This window comes from Calonectris borealis, chromosome 4, assembly GCF_964195595.1.
Source record: "Calonectris borealis chromosome 4, bCalBor7.hap1.2, whole genome shotgun sequence".
NCBI classification, from domain to species: domain Eukaryota; kingdom Metazoa; phylum Chordata; class Aves; order Procellariiformes; family Procellariidae; genus Calonectris; species Calonectris borealis.
Window position 1 is genome coordinate 43,539,908 of NC_134315.1, and position 14,109 is coordinate 43,554,016.

A 14,109-nucleotide genomic window follows, 5' to 3' on the forward strand; every position below is an offset into this window, starting at 1 on the left:
AGGTCCCTTCCAACCCAAATCATTCTGTTCTGTTCTGTTCTATTCTATTCTATTCTTAATATGCCAGTTGAAAAGCAAAATAGTTTCTTGAATGAACTGTTGATTTCAATAGATGCTTAATCCCCAAGCTCTTACATCTCTGGTCAGTAATCATCTGGCTGTAGCGTCAAATCTCTGTGGCTTACTTTAATTGTGTTGTTGTTGTTCCTTTAAACTGAAACCGCTTCAAATTGATGGTTATGACACTCGATTGTGAGAAACTGTAGTTAGTGACCGTGTTTCCAGTAAGACAGAAGATTTGAAAACAGGTTTTCTTTTAACCGAGTGCTCCAACCAGCGGCCTTTTGTTTAAAACGGGACTGACTCGTATGTGCAGCCAGTTGCTTTACCTCTGGCCTTACACAAAAACCACATAATGTGGTCGGTATGCTTTCAGAAGCAGTATAGGGAACAGTACGAAAATGCTGCTGGAGCTTTGTGCAGCGTGACCCTTTCATGTGTGACTCTTGGCAGAAATTTAAGAAACCACAGATTTGGGCACTAATGTGGTTAATGATTAGCACTCAAGTTCCTTTGTAAATCTAGCCTCAAATCCAAAACCAAGAGGAATTTGAAATAGCTGATACAGGGGACCTCAGTTACAGAAACAGCTAGTGGCCCCTGTTTTGTGACGTTATGCTTTGATTTGCTTTTTATGCTTTTAGATACATTAAATATCCTTTCCTGTTTGAGGATACTGTGTTTTCCTCTGTTAATAGAGAAATGCTTACTTGAAAGCAGTATCTCAATTGTGTGAAAGAATGATTGAAACGTTTTAAGAAAAGAATAAAAAACTCTTTTAGAAAGAGCATTGTTAATGCCTGAATGCATTAGGCTTCAGGAAAGACTGCTGCATCATTTTGTATATTGTGAACAGCTTCCAAATGTGTGTATATATGGTCACACAGACAGCCGTACAAGAATTATTAGCTTATAATTCCACATTAATAGTAAGCCAAGCATAATAATGGCCAGTATTGAACTAGCTGTTACAGGTCTGGACATGATGGATGGAGCAGGTCTATCAGATCAAGTTCATGTATCAGCTACTGTCCCCCAGGAAGGGGAGGTACTCAGTATGACACTGATTTCTCTCTTGGACTCTGCTAGCTCATCTTGCTTTAATGGGAAATCAGCGTGAATAAACTGGCCCAGACGAACTCTGCTTAGACTATCTGATCTCATGATTTAACCAGGCATCCAGAGGAAGAAGGCTAATGTCACTTTGGCCAATGAATGAACACACATCTTGTTTTAAACACTCAGTTAATGAACAAGAATTGAACAGAATCTTGTCTGAACTTTGGAAAAGGATATTTTACTTTGTCAACTATAACACAGTTTTTAAAAAAATACAGTGGAACTCATGCTTATTCTGTGTCAGCAAAGTCCTAACAGTACAGCAAAGATCAGCTTTTCTTTAACTTTCTTACAAGGATGGGTCAGTTCTCTGGATGAGGACACAAGTCACAAATAGGTTAAAGTTGTAATTATTAACATAATTTTCACATAAAATCTGCCTGCTGCTGTCCTCGTACAATAGGGTGCTCATAGTTATTTTTTCCCCTCTGTGTTACTTTGCTTATATGTATCCCTTGAAGAAAAAACGGTAATTTTCCCCTGTGAATCCTGATCCTTAGTTATCCTAGAGACCAAAAATCTTGGTCAGAGACTATTCTGAGTCACAGTCTCAGCTTTCTATGCCTTTTCTTATCCATCACTGGGACCTCCGGCTTATGGCATATTTTTCCAGAATATGGCATATTCTGAAATGTCATTGGATCACAAAATCTCATTTACTCTTTTGAAAAGAGGACCAGCTTGCAATATAAATATACTTGCTAAAAGAAACTGATTTTGCATAACAGCTTTTCTTAAAGAAAGATTTTTTTTCTTACAGATGTTGATCTGTTTAGCAATGCCTAAATCTGCTTTTCCTTCTATATGTAAAGAATGATCCATGGAAAAAGAATCCTACATGAATACAGGTAATGTTATTAAACTCTCTACAGCTCCCCTGGAAACATTTATGATCTGAAATCCTGAATAACAGCCTTCAAGTCAAAAGCAAGAACGGTACAAAGTTACACTCCCACTGAGCTCATAGAAACTCCAGTGAAATTTTGACACTTGTTACCTTGTGGAACCTTTTAATACTAATTTTTGACAAAAAAATTTTGAAAGTGTACTCTTGTACACACTTGTGATCCGTTTCATTCTTATGTCTCAGGTGAAAAAATTTACTCAGTGTGTGTGACTTAAGAGTCCACAGAAACCCCTCCAGCATATCATCAGACATAAATGTTAACAGCATTACTGTTAAAACATAGCAGGTTTTTATATTAATTTAATTACATATCATGAAACTTACTTTGGTTACTAAACAGGAACTTTCACAGGTGTTTCTGGGTTTATCTACCTTTGAATGTTTCTGATTTAACTCAGCTGGGTAGAGCAACACCTCACATGAGATCCTAGGGATTTTGGGGCAAGGAAATGTGAAGATGAAAAGAGAAAAAATCCTTGTTCATCTGTGTGTACGTGTCTGCATATGAAACATCTTTTTGTACGCAGAGGGGGAAACAAGAGCAGGACAGAGATGTCCAGTTCAGAGTCAGGCAGCTATTTCATGCCCCGTATAAATTCTGGCAACAAGTACTTGGGCTGGGCGGGAAGCATAGTGCAAGTGGCTCAGGTGGATGTTGTGGAGGTAACTGGATGTATTTTAAAAACTTTAAAGTGTAAAATGAAAGCAGAAGGGCCGACACGCATTCTGCGTGGCTTGCGGCGGCCGTGCCGCCGGCCCTGCCTTGGCGGGTCTCCCTCTCACCATGGAGCGCCCGTCCACCGTGCCACGGGGCGCTTCCCAGGCCCGGACGCTGGCTCGGAGGCCGCAGCGCGGGGACCAGCAGCTCCCGGCTCCCTTTTTAGCTGTTACCAGCAGTAACGGCTTCTGTAAACAGGTGGTTTACATCATTTCGTCATCTCGTGACGTTCCGTTCAGACCTGAACCGTCGTCCTGTCGGGGAGGAAAAAAGCCCGTGTAAGGAAAGCACCAAAAAGCTGCTGGGAAGCCAGAAGGCAAATTGAAATACGCATGAAAGCCGTTTTTCCGTCAGTCTCCTGCGGCGCACCACCTTCCTCGTTTGGGGGGGGGGGGGAGGGGACAGCGGGAGGCGCAGCCCGCGCATGGCTCAGGGCTTGAGGGGGCTGTGAGGGGGTGGACGACCGACCGACCCACCCACCGACGGCAAGCGACCGCACTGCCACCGTGGCGCCGCCGCCGCGCGGGGACTACGCGTCCCGGCGTGCCCCGCGGCGGGCGGGCGGGCTCCCAGCCGGCGCTGCGCCCCGCTGTCCGTGCCGCGGGCTCCACCTTGAGCCCGACCGCCGAGCCGGCAACGGGAGCCGTGCTGAGGCGCACCGCCGCGAGGCCCTGCCTCTCCCCTCCCTCCCTCCGCGCCGGGCGGCGCCGCCCTGCCCCCGAGGAGGAGACGCAGGGTGAGCGCGGAGCCCCGCGGCCACCGGGTGAGCGGCGGCTCCTTCTCTCCGCCCCGGGCGGCGCGGGGCCTCGCTGCGCGCGTGCGCGGCCGCTCCCTGGCGGCGGGCGGGGCGGCTGTAGGCGGAGGCGGTTGGGGGCGGGGGGCGGCCGCCCTCAGCCGTGAGGGGCCTCGGTGGGTCGGGGCGGAAGTGCCGCCCCGGGTCGGAGGAGGGTGGTGGGAGCCCAGATCTCCCCTCCCTCCCCCAAAAAAGGAGGGGAGGAATGAAAAGGTTTGCCGAGGGGGGAGAGCGTGTGGGTTGTCCTCGAGGGTCGGGCCGGGGGCGGTGTCCTGACGGGGCAGCGCGGGCCGTGGATGAGGCGGCTGAGCGCAGCTGTACGAGCGGCGGGGCGGCCCGGCCCGGCCCGGCCCGGCCCGGCCCGGCCGGCTGCGGTATCCCGACTCGCATTTGTTGAAGGGTGTCCTCCAGCGGGTTTAGAGCTATGCGCCATGAGGTGGTCGGCAGCAGTGCCGCTGGAGCCCAGGCGGTCACGGATCAAGTAGTTTGTTCTGAAAAAAGAGAAGGGCCGTAGAGGACAAAGGTGGTGCAGGCGCTTGTGTGTGCTATGTGGCGACCTAGAAGAGCCTGTTGCTCAAAAGATACTTGTTTTTCCCTACCTTTATTTGACCAGGGAATGTGGGATTATTACTCCTACTGCAGATTCTTTCTCCCAAGTCACAACTCCAAAGAATCTGTGTGGCTTTTTTGTGCAAAAACACAAATTGCATACTGCTGCGCTGGAAGTAGGCCTTATGCTCCCCCTGTAAATACCTGGTTAGTGCACAAGGGGCTTTCGTTATTCTTTCTGAGAACGGTAGAATCACTAGGATTTTTTCGCTTCTCAAAGAGACCAGGAAGGGTAGAACGATATGTTTTAAAGAAGTTCTCACCCCACAGGCAGCTTTTTGGGTCCTATGTAGCTAAGCATGTTCAGAATTATTTGGAAAATACATATAGGTCTGACAGCATTTATGAACAGTATAAAGTGGTTCACTTGACATTGCTTAGGAGTGGAGGAGTTTTAGACAAGATGACTTCTAGAGATCCCCCCTAATCTATATTATTTCATGTTTCAAATAAATATAAGATAGTATGTATGCTCAGTGCTGGTAAGAACAAAATATGAAGGAGGAAATCCTAGTACAACATTGCTGCAACAAGTAGGCAAGAACTTCCAAGAGTAATTGTGGTAATTCTGTAAAAGAAGAGATCAGTCACAATGGATAAGGCAGACTGAGACTTTGTTTCTAACGAAAAAATCTGTCAACAAAATATGTGTTGTGCCTTTAGTCTGCTAAGACAGTAAGAGCTGTAGTTACTGGAGTGCAAGACCTCTTGATTAATCTCTTGCAGTCTAGCTACCTAATGAAGACTAAAAGATTAGTCCTTCTGGTGAGGCAGTGGTGCCTGTTTTTATCACTAAGGAAGTGTCTTCATGCAGGACATCTTTTTGTATGTGTTCTTTTGAAAGAGCCGCTGCCTGAGATACAAGTATTTAATTCTCTTCCTACTCCTAGGAAGCTGATTTAAACTTGCCAGTGGAAGCAGACACATGGGTTGATTTCAAGCACTTGTGCTTACTTTGCTACAGAAAAGGACCATCTGCTCTTCCAGGCCCTGTCACAGAAGAGCAAAATCATTGTGCCATTGTATGAGTTGATGGTGTCCTTGTATGCTTAACACTGCGTGCTCTTCTGGTTATCACACATCAAAAAGGGTATAATAGACTTAAGTAAGGCAAGGGTAGGGTGGCAGGATTAAGAGCTTGGACAGTGTTTAGTAAGATACAGAATGGCTTCCATGTGTATAAGAGTAACTAAATAGACCTGAAAGAGGATATAGGGGGAGGGTAAAATGCAGAAGAGTAGCCTCTGAAGTTACAAACAGTAAGGGGAAGATATGGGGAGAAATGCATAATATTCTCTAATCAGAAAGCAAATCAAGAACAAAAGGAAGTACTTTTCCACAAATAATGAAACTTGTTGCCTCAGGATGTTATGGAGACAAAGTATAATTGCGTTCAAAAAGGATTTATTCAAATGTATGGAAAAGAGGTTCATCACTATTGCTTGGATTCTGCCTCTGGCTCCTCAGGAAATCCCAAAACAGCTGATTGGTTTCTAGAGGTTGCAGAATAAAAGACCATTCTACAGAAGTACTTTCTTACACTCCGTCCTAAACTTCTAAGCTAGCTACTTCAGAATCGTTTCACATTTAAAAAGCTTTTTTTCTTCAAAAGCAGAAACAAAAAAACAAAAAACCCTAAGGCTGGTGGTAAAACACAGTATTATGTAGTGTAACTTAGTATTAAACTAGTGTAAATACAGTAGTATCAAATCATGCTCAGTAGTGTTTGCAATGTGGATGTCCAACGCAGATACTTAGGATGGAGTGAGACCTTGAGGCTAAATGACTTTAGTACAAGAATAGTGCTTGCAAGAACAATATAATTACAACTATTATGTTGGCTTTGAATGAACAGCTGAACGATACATTATGACCTTTAAATACCTAAATTGCGTATTTCATCAACTGAATAGGAGTTATAACACTAGTATTGAAATGCTACAATACATGCATAATTTTTTTACTAGTTCAGAAATCATTAAGAATTAACTTGCATTTGTAGAAGTGGTGTCTAATTTAGTTCAAGTATTTATTTTTTGGTGAATAAAAAATTAACAAATCACTAATTCTATAATCCGATATTACAAAATGCTACAGACTAGTAAGGGCTGTCATTTTGACAAGAACAGTGGTTATTCTCTGCTATATTGGACCTGAAATTCATAGTTTATTTGCAATTTGTGAATTATTTTTGAAGATGGACAAGGTTTGCGCCATTTTTGGAGGATCCCGAGGAATAGGAAAAGCTGTTGCAGAATTACTGGCACAGAAAGGCTGCCGCCTGGCGATTATTGCTAGAAATCTGGAAGTAGCCCAAACCACTGCACGTAATCTTGGTGGTATGTATGCTGCTTTGCAATACTTTCTTCACTGTCCAATGCTTAGGTAACTTGTAAAAGTATTAAGTCATAAAATAAACCTCATTGTCTAATGAGAAGATGAAAGTAAAGGCTGAGAAATTTGAAAGAAAAGCTATATCAGTACAATTTTCTTTTCACAATATTCTTTGGGAAAGTTAAGTATGCTACGATTCATATCTTGTGGATAGAATAGGTAGGATGAAAGGAATTGTTCAAGGTCACAACAGGGAGGTGGTATGAATTGAATCATCCTTGGCTCCTGACCAAGCCAGAACTGAGACCAGTCTGCTCATGCTGAACTTCTGATTTCAAAAGGCCATAAATTGTCACATAACTGATCAGTACAATACTTGAACATTGTCCTTATTTAATTTTCTGGAGATTAAATGGGTTCCTCAAGTTACAACTAGTTCAACATCTGTTTTAGCAACTGACGATAAATTCTGAAGAAGGTTTATGAATGGTATACCATCTTTTACTATTATTATGATGTGCCTTTACTTCAATACAGCAGGACATCTGGCACTTAGCTGTGATGTATCCAGCGAACAAGAAGTCCAAAATACTTTTGAGGAGATGCAGAGGAATTTAGGTCCTATTAACTACTTGGTTAATGCAGCTGGGATCAACAGGTTAGTTATTCGTTACAAGATTATATGTAGTTCTAGATGACAGCATCTTATTATAAGGTGCCAAGGGCCTTTGCATTTAGTAAGAGTATTGTTACTGAGTACATCTGAAAACAGTATTAAGCGCTCACCAATATTTTGTTCCTGATGAAGGTAAAATTCTAACATGATACAGCTTTCACTGTAGTTTCTGAGTTTGAGTTCCCCCTCTACTCCTCTTTCTTCCACTTCTTCACCCTGAAATAATCCAAACTAATGTTTGATACCTCTCTGCAAAGGAGGCTTTGTTGCCAGAAGCATAGCTAATTTTTTTCTTGCTATGTGTCATCCTTGCAATGTCATCATTTTGAATGCTAAAATATATAGAACCATATAAATCCCCATTAATATTCCATTCATCAGTCATGTTTTATTATGAGTGAATGTGATCATTGGGATTGTTCAGTGAGTTCTTTTGGGTTTTTCGGTCTGTTTGTCAGGGACGGTTTATTACTGAGAACCAAGACTGAAGATATGATAGCCCAGATTCACACTAATCTTTTGGGAACAATGTTGACATGCAAAGCTGCTGTAAAAAGTATGATTCAACAACAAGGAGGTGCTATTGTCAATATAGGTAAGTTGCTTGTCTAATCCAGTGGAATTCTGTGTAACAGTTTTCTAGAAAGGTTTAGCAGGTGTAAATTGACTATTTTCTTTGTATTTAGACATTCTATATTTAGCATTTCTGTATGAATGCTTATTCTTTTGTGTAATTTCAGCAGCTTCTAAATGCAAACCCAGCTTGTTTCAGTAATAAACACCTCAAAGTTTATATTTTATTGAAAAAAGAATTTTACCATTCTTTATCAGCTCTTTCAGTATGTAAATCTACCAGTTGCTTGGTATTAACTAAGAATCAAATAGGTTGGTTTCTTTTTTTTTTTTTCCTTCTGTGCAAGGATATTTTTTTAGAAAGCTCTTCATTTTTCTCTCCTGGTGCCTGTTGGTCAACATAGATATATGGATTCCACAAAAATCACGGATAATTCAGGGATTTGCTTATCCCAGCAGTAGGCTATAAAGTACATTTAGTAATATACTTTTAATTCCTTTTCTTTTAATCTCATTTTCCATTCCAAATTTAAACTAAAATGGTAAAGCTAGTGCAAGGTTTCAAATTAGTCATTTAATCTTTTCTTCTCTTTGATGTTTCTTTATTTTAGGAAGTATTGTAGGACTTAAAGGCAACTCTGGTCAAAGTGTATACAGTGCTACCAAAGCAGGATTAGTTGGTTTTTCACGCTCTCTTGCTAAAGAAGTAGCAAAAAAGCAAATTCGAGTCAACGTGGTTGCTCCAGGTTAGTTCTTGGGAAGTTCCTACATCCTTGACTGTTGCAACACATAATCATCAAGACTGCTGGGTATTTGCTGTACTCTGAAAGTAACTTAAGACAAATTGCTATTATTTTCTTCAACTTTTGTAAGTACATGTTTTTAATCTCTTTTTTCCAGTTTAAAGTATAATACATTCCTTTACAAAACCTTCAGTCTTTTTAAGGGAACACTGAGAAATTTGGAAGAGTGTGTCTACCTGTTCCTCTATCCATTATTACATAATAAATGTCTTTTTTTCTTTGTTCCTCCTTCAAAACCTGCTGTCCTTGCAGATGGAAGGATTAGAACTAATTATAGACAGACAGCTACCCCCGTCTCCTGCTAGAGAATGCTTATTTGTTATTAGAGAAACATGAAAGACCACGAGAAGCTGGCATGAAAGCATCCCTGTCTATCCCTGTAGTAAAAGGAGAGAGCCTGGAAAGAAAGTTCTGTGAGGACAAGGCTGTGATTTCACAAGATGATCTAGTCCAAGCAAACAACCACCCTTAAGGAAAAATCCCTTCTGTCATTTCTGACTTTTTCCACTCATAGCTGTGTACTCTGCTGCTCACCTTGTGCTAGCTCTGATGCCTTTCAGATCTCTACATGAACCAGTTCAGCTTGTGAACTAGGCAGGAAAAATGCTTTTTATTGTTTAGTGAGTTGAGCAGCTCACTGAAGGGTCCAGAGCCATCATAAAGCGGCAGAGTTGTACAGTAGAAAGCAAAACCGGGACTTTCCCTTCTTGGTGGCAGCTAGAAAGCCAGTAAGATCAGCTCTTTATGAAGCTGCAGCTTATGTGAAGTGCAGCAGTGGGAAAACTGAATCTCGGATAACTGAAAATTGTAAAGAAATGTCCTTCAAAAATATCAAGAAATATTCTCCAAATGAGTGCTATAATAGAAATTATGCAAGTGCTGTCATAAGTTCTAAAATATAATGGAAACACTGGCAAGCTGTAGAGGTTTCTTGCCAGAGATTTCATACTTGTGTTTTTATTGAGAATGTTTTGGTGAAATGAGTGTATTTTGTCTTTCAGAAAAGTGATAAACCATAAATATGGTTTTGGGACCCAATTTTAGTTACCTTTTTTTTTATGGACTTCTGTAGATCTCTGCATTTTGATTATTACATCAGTGCTTCCAAAACTGGAAAACATTTTATTGGTTAGGTAAAAAATTGGTCTTGGCCATAAAATGATGTGGACTGACTTCTGAGACTTTGAAGAATGGTAGCTGGTGCTGAATCCTGGTAGTAGATTTCACTTTGGAGGGTTCTAGGGAAAATCTGCTAGAGAAATTTAGTTGAAGGTTAGGTAACTCTTCAAATATCTCTCCTCTCGTAGGCTTTATTCACACAGAGATGACTGCTCATTTGGAAGAAGATCAGCTGAAGAAAGCAATTCTCCTTGGAAGATTTGGAGAGCCTCGTGAAGTTGCACAAGCTGTTGTCTTTCTTCTAGAGTCCCCTTATGTTACAGGGAGTACTCTAGTTGTAGATGGAGGCTTGCAGCTTCTGACTTAAATACTACCTTGAATAAGCACCTACTTTAATGTCATGATGGTAATATATAAATATATAGTAAAGGGAGAGGGCTGGAAATTAGTTGAAGATTGATGTATGTAATTGACTTGATATTATTTAGTCAGAGGAGAAATTCAGCAGCGGTAAAGTCCAGCGTGTATGTTTAGCTACCTGAAAGAGGCCATTTGGTATCATGAGGTCTGTGTATGTAACAATTTGAAAAAGATCTGGTTTTGGTATGGTAGTTTTAAATAACATGCTGATACATTTTTAAAGCACTATATTTTTATAAAGTTATGTTTTCCAATTTGGGGTAGAGTGGAGATTTTATTCAAATTATCATGTTACAGAAAGGTTAATAAAGTGTGGAGGCATGTTTATTGGTTGGCAGGTATGATTGCATCAAGTTTTTCATGTATAGCGAAGATTGCAAACTGCGTAATTTTTTTATTCTTATTAGTTAGTCCCTACAAAGTGGCAAGGAGTTTCCTTTGGTTTTTGTTTGCTTGTAGCTAACACTACAAAGCTAGGAGCTTCTAGATTTTCTGAATTGCCTTTAGGAGATTTAATTGTATGCAATGTGTTTTTATAAAGACAAAACCTGCTCAGTTCCATTCTTGAATGTATGTACAGCACTCATTTAATCCAGTAACACTTGCGTGTATACATTGAAGGTCTGTTGATTGGTCATTGGAGTTGCTAATTCTGTAATATTCTGAGTTTGAGCTGCACATACTGGTGAACAGTACGATTGCAGGCCTTGCCGCATAAAAGACTTTTCACTGACTCAGTAGATGCTTAGAAAACACATATCACTTCCAGAGTGTGAAGTCAAGGTGTTTTGCTCTGTATCTTCTTGAACGCTGAGTTCAACTATGTTATGTTGATGCTCTTTAATATGTATGTATAGTCAATAAAATAGCCATTTCTTTTATTCAAAGCAACTTTTGAAGTAGAGTAATTATTCAGCTGTAAATGGTCCTGAGTGTTTCTCTCTTGCTGAAAAATTACCGAAAATTTGACCTCAGGCTTTTCTATTGAGATCAAGTAATTTTTGGTAATTGATGTTTTTATCATCTCTGAAGAAAACTATGAATGTGGTTTAGGACCTTCACTTCTTAGCTCCAGTGTTCATTGCATCATGATCCAGATGTTGATTCAGCTTTTGAAATTACTTCCCGTCTTGGCACAAGCCGAAATACAGAAAGAAGAGATCTCGCTGATGATAACTTTGAGTCTTTAAAGTCTGAGATCTTCTTCATTTGTGTAGCTGAGAAATTTTGTCTTTATGCCAGAAAACAGTGCATGTTCAAGCTTCTTGCAGGTATGTATTGAGGAATAATACAAGGAATGGTTGTATATTCAGGGGATTTTACAGTTGGTTGTGTTACTCACTTTGGAATATAAAATACCACTAACGGTAGTCCTTTCAGGAGTCCTTATCTTACTGTTATCTCTTTGTAGAGAGGTGCTGTTATTTGCTGTGAAAAGTTATATGTCATATGTGTCTTTGCACCAAAACTATAATTGCTAATTATGTTTCTCTTTGATAGGAGGAATTGGCCAGAGAATAGATGAATTTTTTCCGAGGGCACTGAAGGTGAGGAAGGGCAGCTGGTACTCCCATTTTTACTAGTCAAGTAGTAATACGTCACTAACTTGGCTGCTGCCCATACCTCTCCTTAGTATTTTACAGGCAAAGCCTGTTTCACATGTCTTGACCAGAAGCCAAACTTAAGAGACTAAAAATAATTTCCTGTTAGTGAGTTCTGACCCTAATTATTATTATCCCTTGTTTTGTTGGGTAGGGGACCTGTTAAATAAGTTATTAGCAATGGCATTTTTAGTTTATATTTGTGATTAAAACCTGGAATAGCACCCTCAGAAGAATCTCAGCATGCTGCTAAGTAATTTTTAACAAATGTTGCAATATGTACTATGTTGCTATAGGACCAGACTGAAGTGTTGGTAGCCTTAACGTCGTATTTTCAAAAGGCCTTTTTTCCCTTTTCTTCAAACTGGTAAATTAGAAGTGAAAACTAGTTAAAACCAGTAATCCATTCCAGCATTTACTGTGCACGTCTACTCTAAGAAGTAATACCTGTTTGTCAGACTAGGGTTCTGCCTGGCCTGCTGTGATGTCTCAGACAGTGGAAGTAGTGAATGCGTAGGGTAGGTAACAGATCAAGTGTGTGGTGATGTCTCCTTAGCAGACTCTTGTACCTCCAGCAATTTGTGATTGATATGTTTGAATCTGCCATTTGATAGCTGTGGTTGAGGCCTGCGGGTTCTTACATTTGATGAGACATTATAACAACCCTCTTGTGCTCTCTGTGTCGCTCCTGAATTTGCAGACCTCTATCGTGTCCTGCCTGCCTCAGTTTCTGTTTCAAACTGAAGAGTCTTACTTCTTCCAGTTGCTTGTTGCTGGAAAGTTCTTTTGTACCTTACATCATTTTTGTTGTCCTTTGCTTTTCCAGTTTTTCAAGGAGGGAGGAGCGGGTGGAACTCCGCTCATGGTATTCACTGTGGATTTATCTAAAAAAAAAAAAAAAAAGGGATTTTTTGTTTTACATTGCTTCCAAAAATAATGCCTAATTGTTTTGCCTTTTCCTAACTTTACACTTAAGTTTTCAGAAGCTATATAAGAACAATAACTCAGTCCTGAATAATTAATGGTCAGCCTGGAGTCCATTTCCTTACATATGTATTTAGGACTGATTTTTTTTCTATTTTCCCCAGTGTGAATTGTCCTCATCTACCTACAGTGAATTTAGTCTTAACACCTATTTCCTCAGTGAAATGGTCCTGGAATTTTTTAATTCCTTTATACCTTTATTACTTTGAGTAACTGAGTATCACTGGAATATACTGTGGGCTTCAGAAATTGCTGTCTCAGAACCCTTAGAATCATAGAATCATTAAGGTTGGAAAAGACCTCTAAGGTCATTGAGTCCAACCGTCAAGATCATTGAGTCCAACCTTACGAATAGGTTGTACTCCACTAGCCCCCACATAGGTGCCTGTGGTGTTCTGTTGGCGATCCATGTCCTTAGGAAAGAATGACTGCTGATCCATAACCTTTCTCTTCTCTCTTTAGACAATTTACTGATATGACAACTCCTTCTCTTGGCAGCACAGCATCTTTAATGGTTTTTGGCAAGGGAATGTGTCAGATGCCTTTTAGAATTTCAGGCATGCTTTTTAGTCTTTAGAAGAACTCTAAAATGTTTATCAAACATGACTTTCCTTTGCAAAAGCAACAGTGACTTTCCTCAGTATGTTTATACAGTTGTTTTCATGGCTTTAGAACAATTTTCTGGCAGTTTGCTATATATAGAAAAATATAATCAGCCTGTAGTTCCCTGGATCCCTCTGGAATCTCTTCTTAAAAAACAGGTGATCCCTCCACCCACAAAATTCCCAAAAGCTTGCTGTCGCTTTTGTCAGCTTCCAGTCATTTGATAATGAGGTGATTTTAACCCAGAAGTTTCACGCTGCAGTTACTTGATTTCCTTTAGAATTTGGGAGTGATAGCCCCCAGCCCCGGCCACTTGTCACTCTTTCCTCTGTAACCTCTTCTGATGTTTTGCTCTGAGGGGTAAAACCTTCAGTGAGTTGCTTGTAGAGGTTCCGCTCAAGTCCCTGCCTGGTACCAAAAACTGATTTAGTTTTTTTTTCGGAGTTTGGGGATTTTTTTTCTCTGTGGCCTTGCCTTCCCTGAGCACTTTACTTTTTATTTTGATCATCTGTTTGGCTTCCTCAGGTACGGTACCTGTTCCAAAGGTGGTGTTCAGTTTGTATGCACTTTGGCAAATTGTTCCTCTACACCCTGATCTGTCTGTAAATTTTACATTCAGTGACAGATTCCGTTTGACTGCTAAAGCTAGACTGCTTGTTTTACAAATGTTGGCTTTTAAATTCCAGTTGCTTTTAATCCAGGCCAGCTTCCCCCTCCCCACAAAAAAAGTTTAATTTGGCGTGTGTGTTTGAAGTCATCATACTGAAGTTCAGTGCATACAGTCTTAGTG

At 40.6% G+C, this 14,109-nt stretch overlaps 1 protein-coding gene across 6 annotated transcripts; it reads left to right on the plus strand.

Moving 5' to 3' along the window:
• The first annotated feature begins 1,948 nt into the window (after positions 1–1,948).
• CBR4 (carbonyl reductase 4) lies at positions 1,949–11,022 on the plus strand. 6 transcript variants are annotated; one of them, XM_075149360.1, is made up of 7 exons: positions 3,701–3,810; positions 5,097–5,296; positions 6,404–6,545; positions 7,078–7,198; positions 7,675–7,811; positions 8,401–8,535; positions 9,900–11,022. In XM_075149360.1, the coding sequence occupies exons 2-7, from the start codon at positions 5,252–5,254 to the stop codon at positions 10,076–10,078; spliced, it is 759 nt and encodes a 252-aa protein (XP_075005461.1). In that variant the 5' UTR covers positions 3,701–3,810; positions 5,097–5,251; the 3' UTR covers positions 10,079–11,022. The 6 variants fall into 6 exon arrangements, with proteins under 6 accessions (XP_075005465.1, XP_075005463.1, XP_075005464.1 ...); XM_075149364.1 differs by lacking the exons at positions 3,701–3,810; positions 5,097–5,296 and adding an exon at positions 1,949–2,027; XM_075149362.1 differs by lacking the exons at positions 3,701–3,810; positions 5,097–5,296 and adding an exon at positions 3,375–3,567.
• Positions 11,023–14,109: the final 3,087 nt, after the last annotated feature.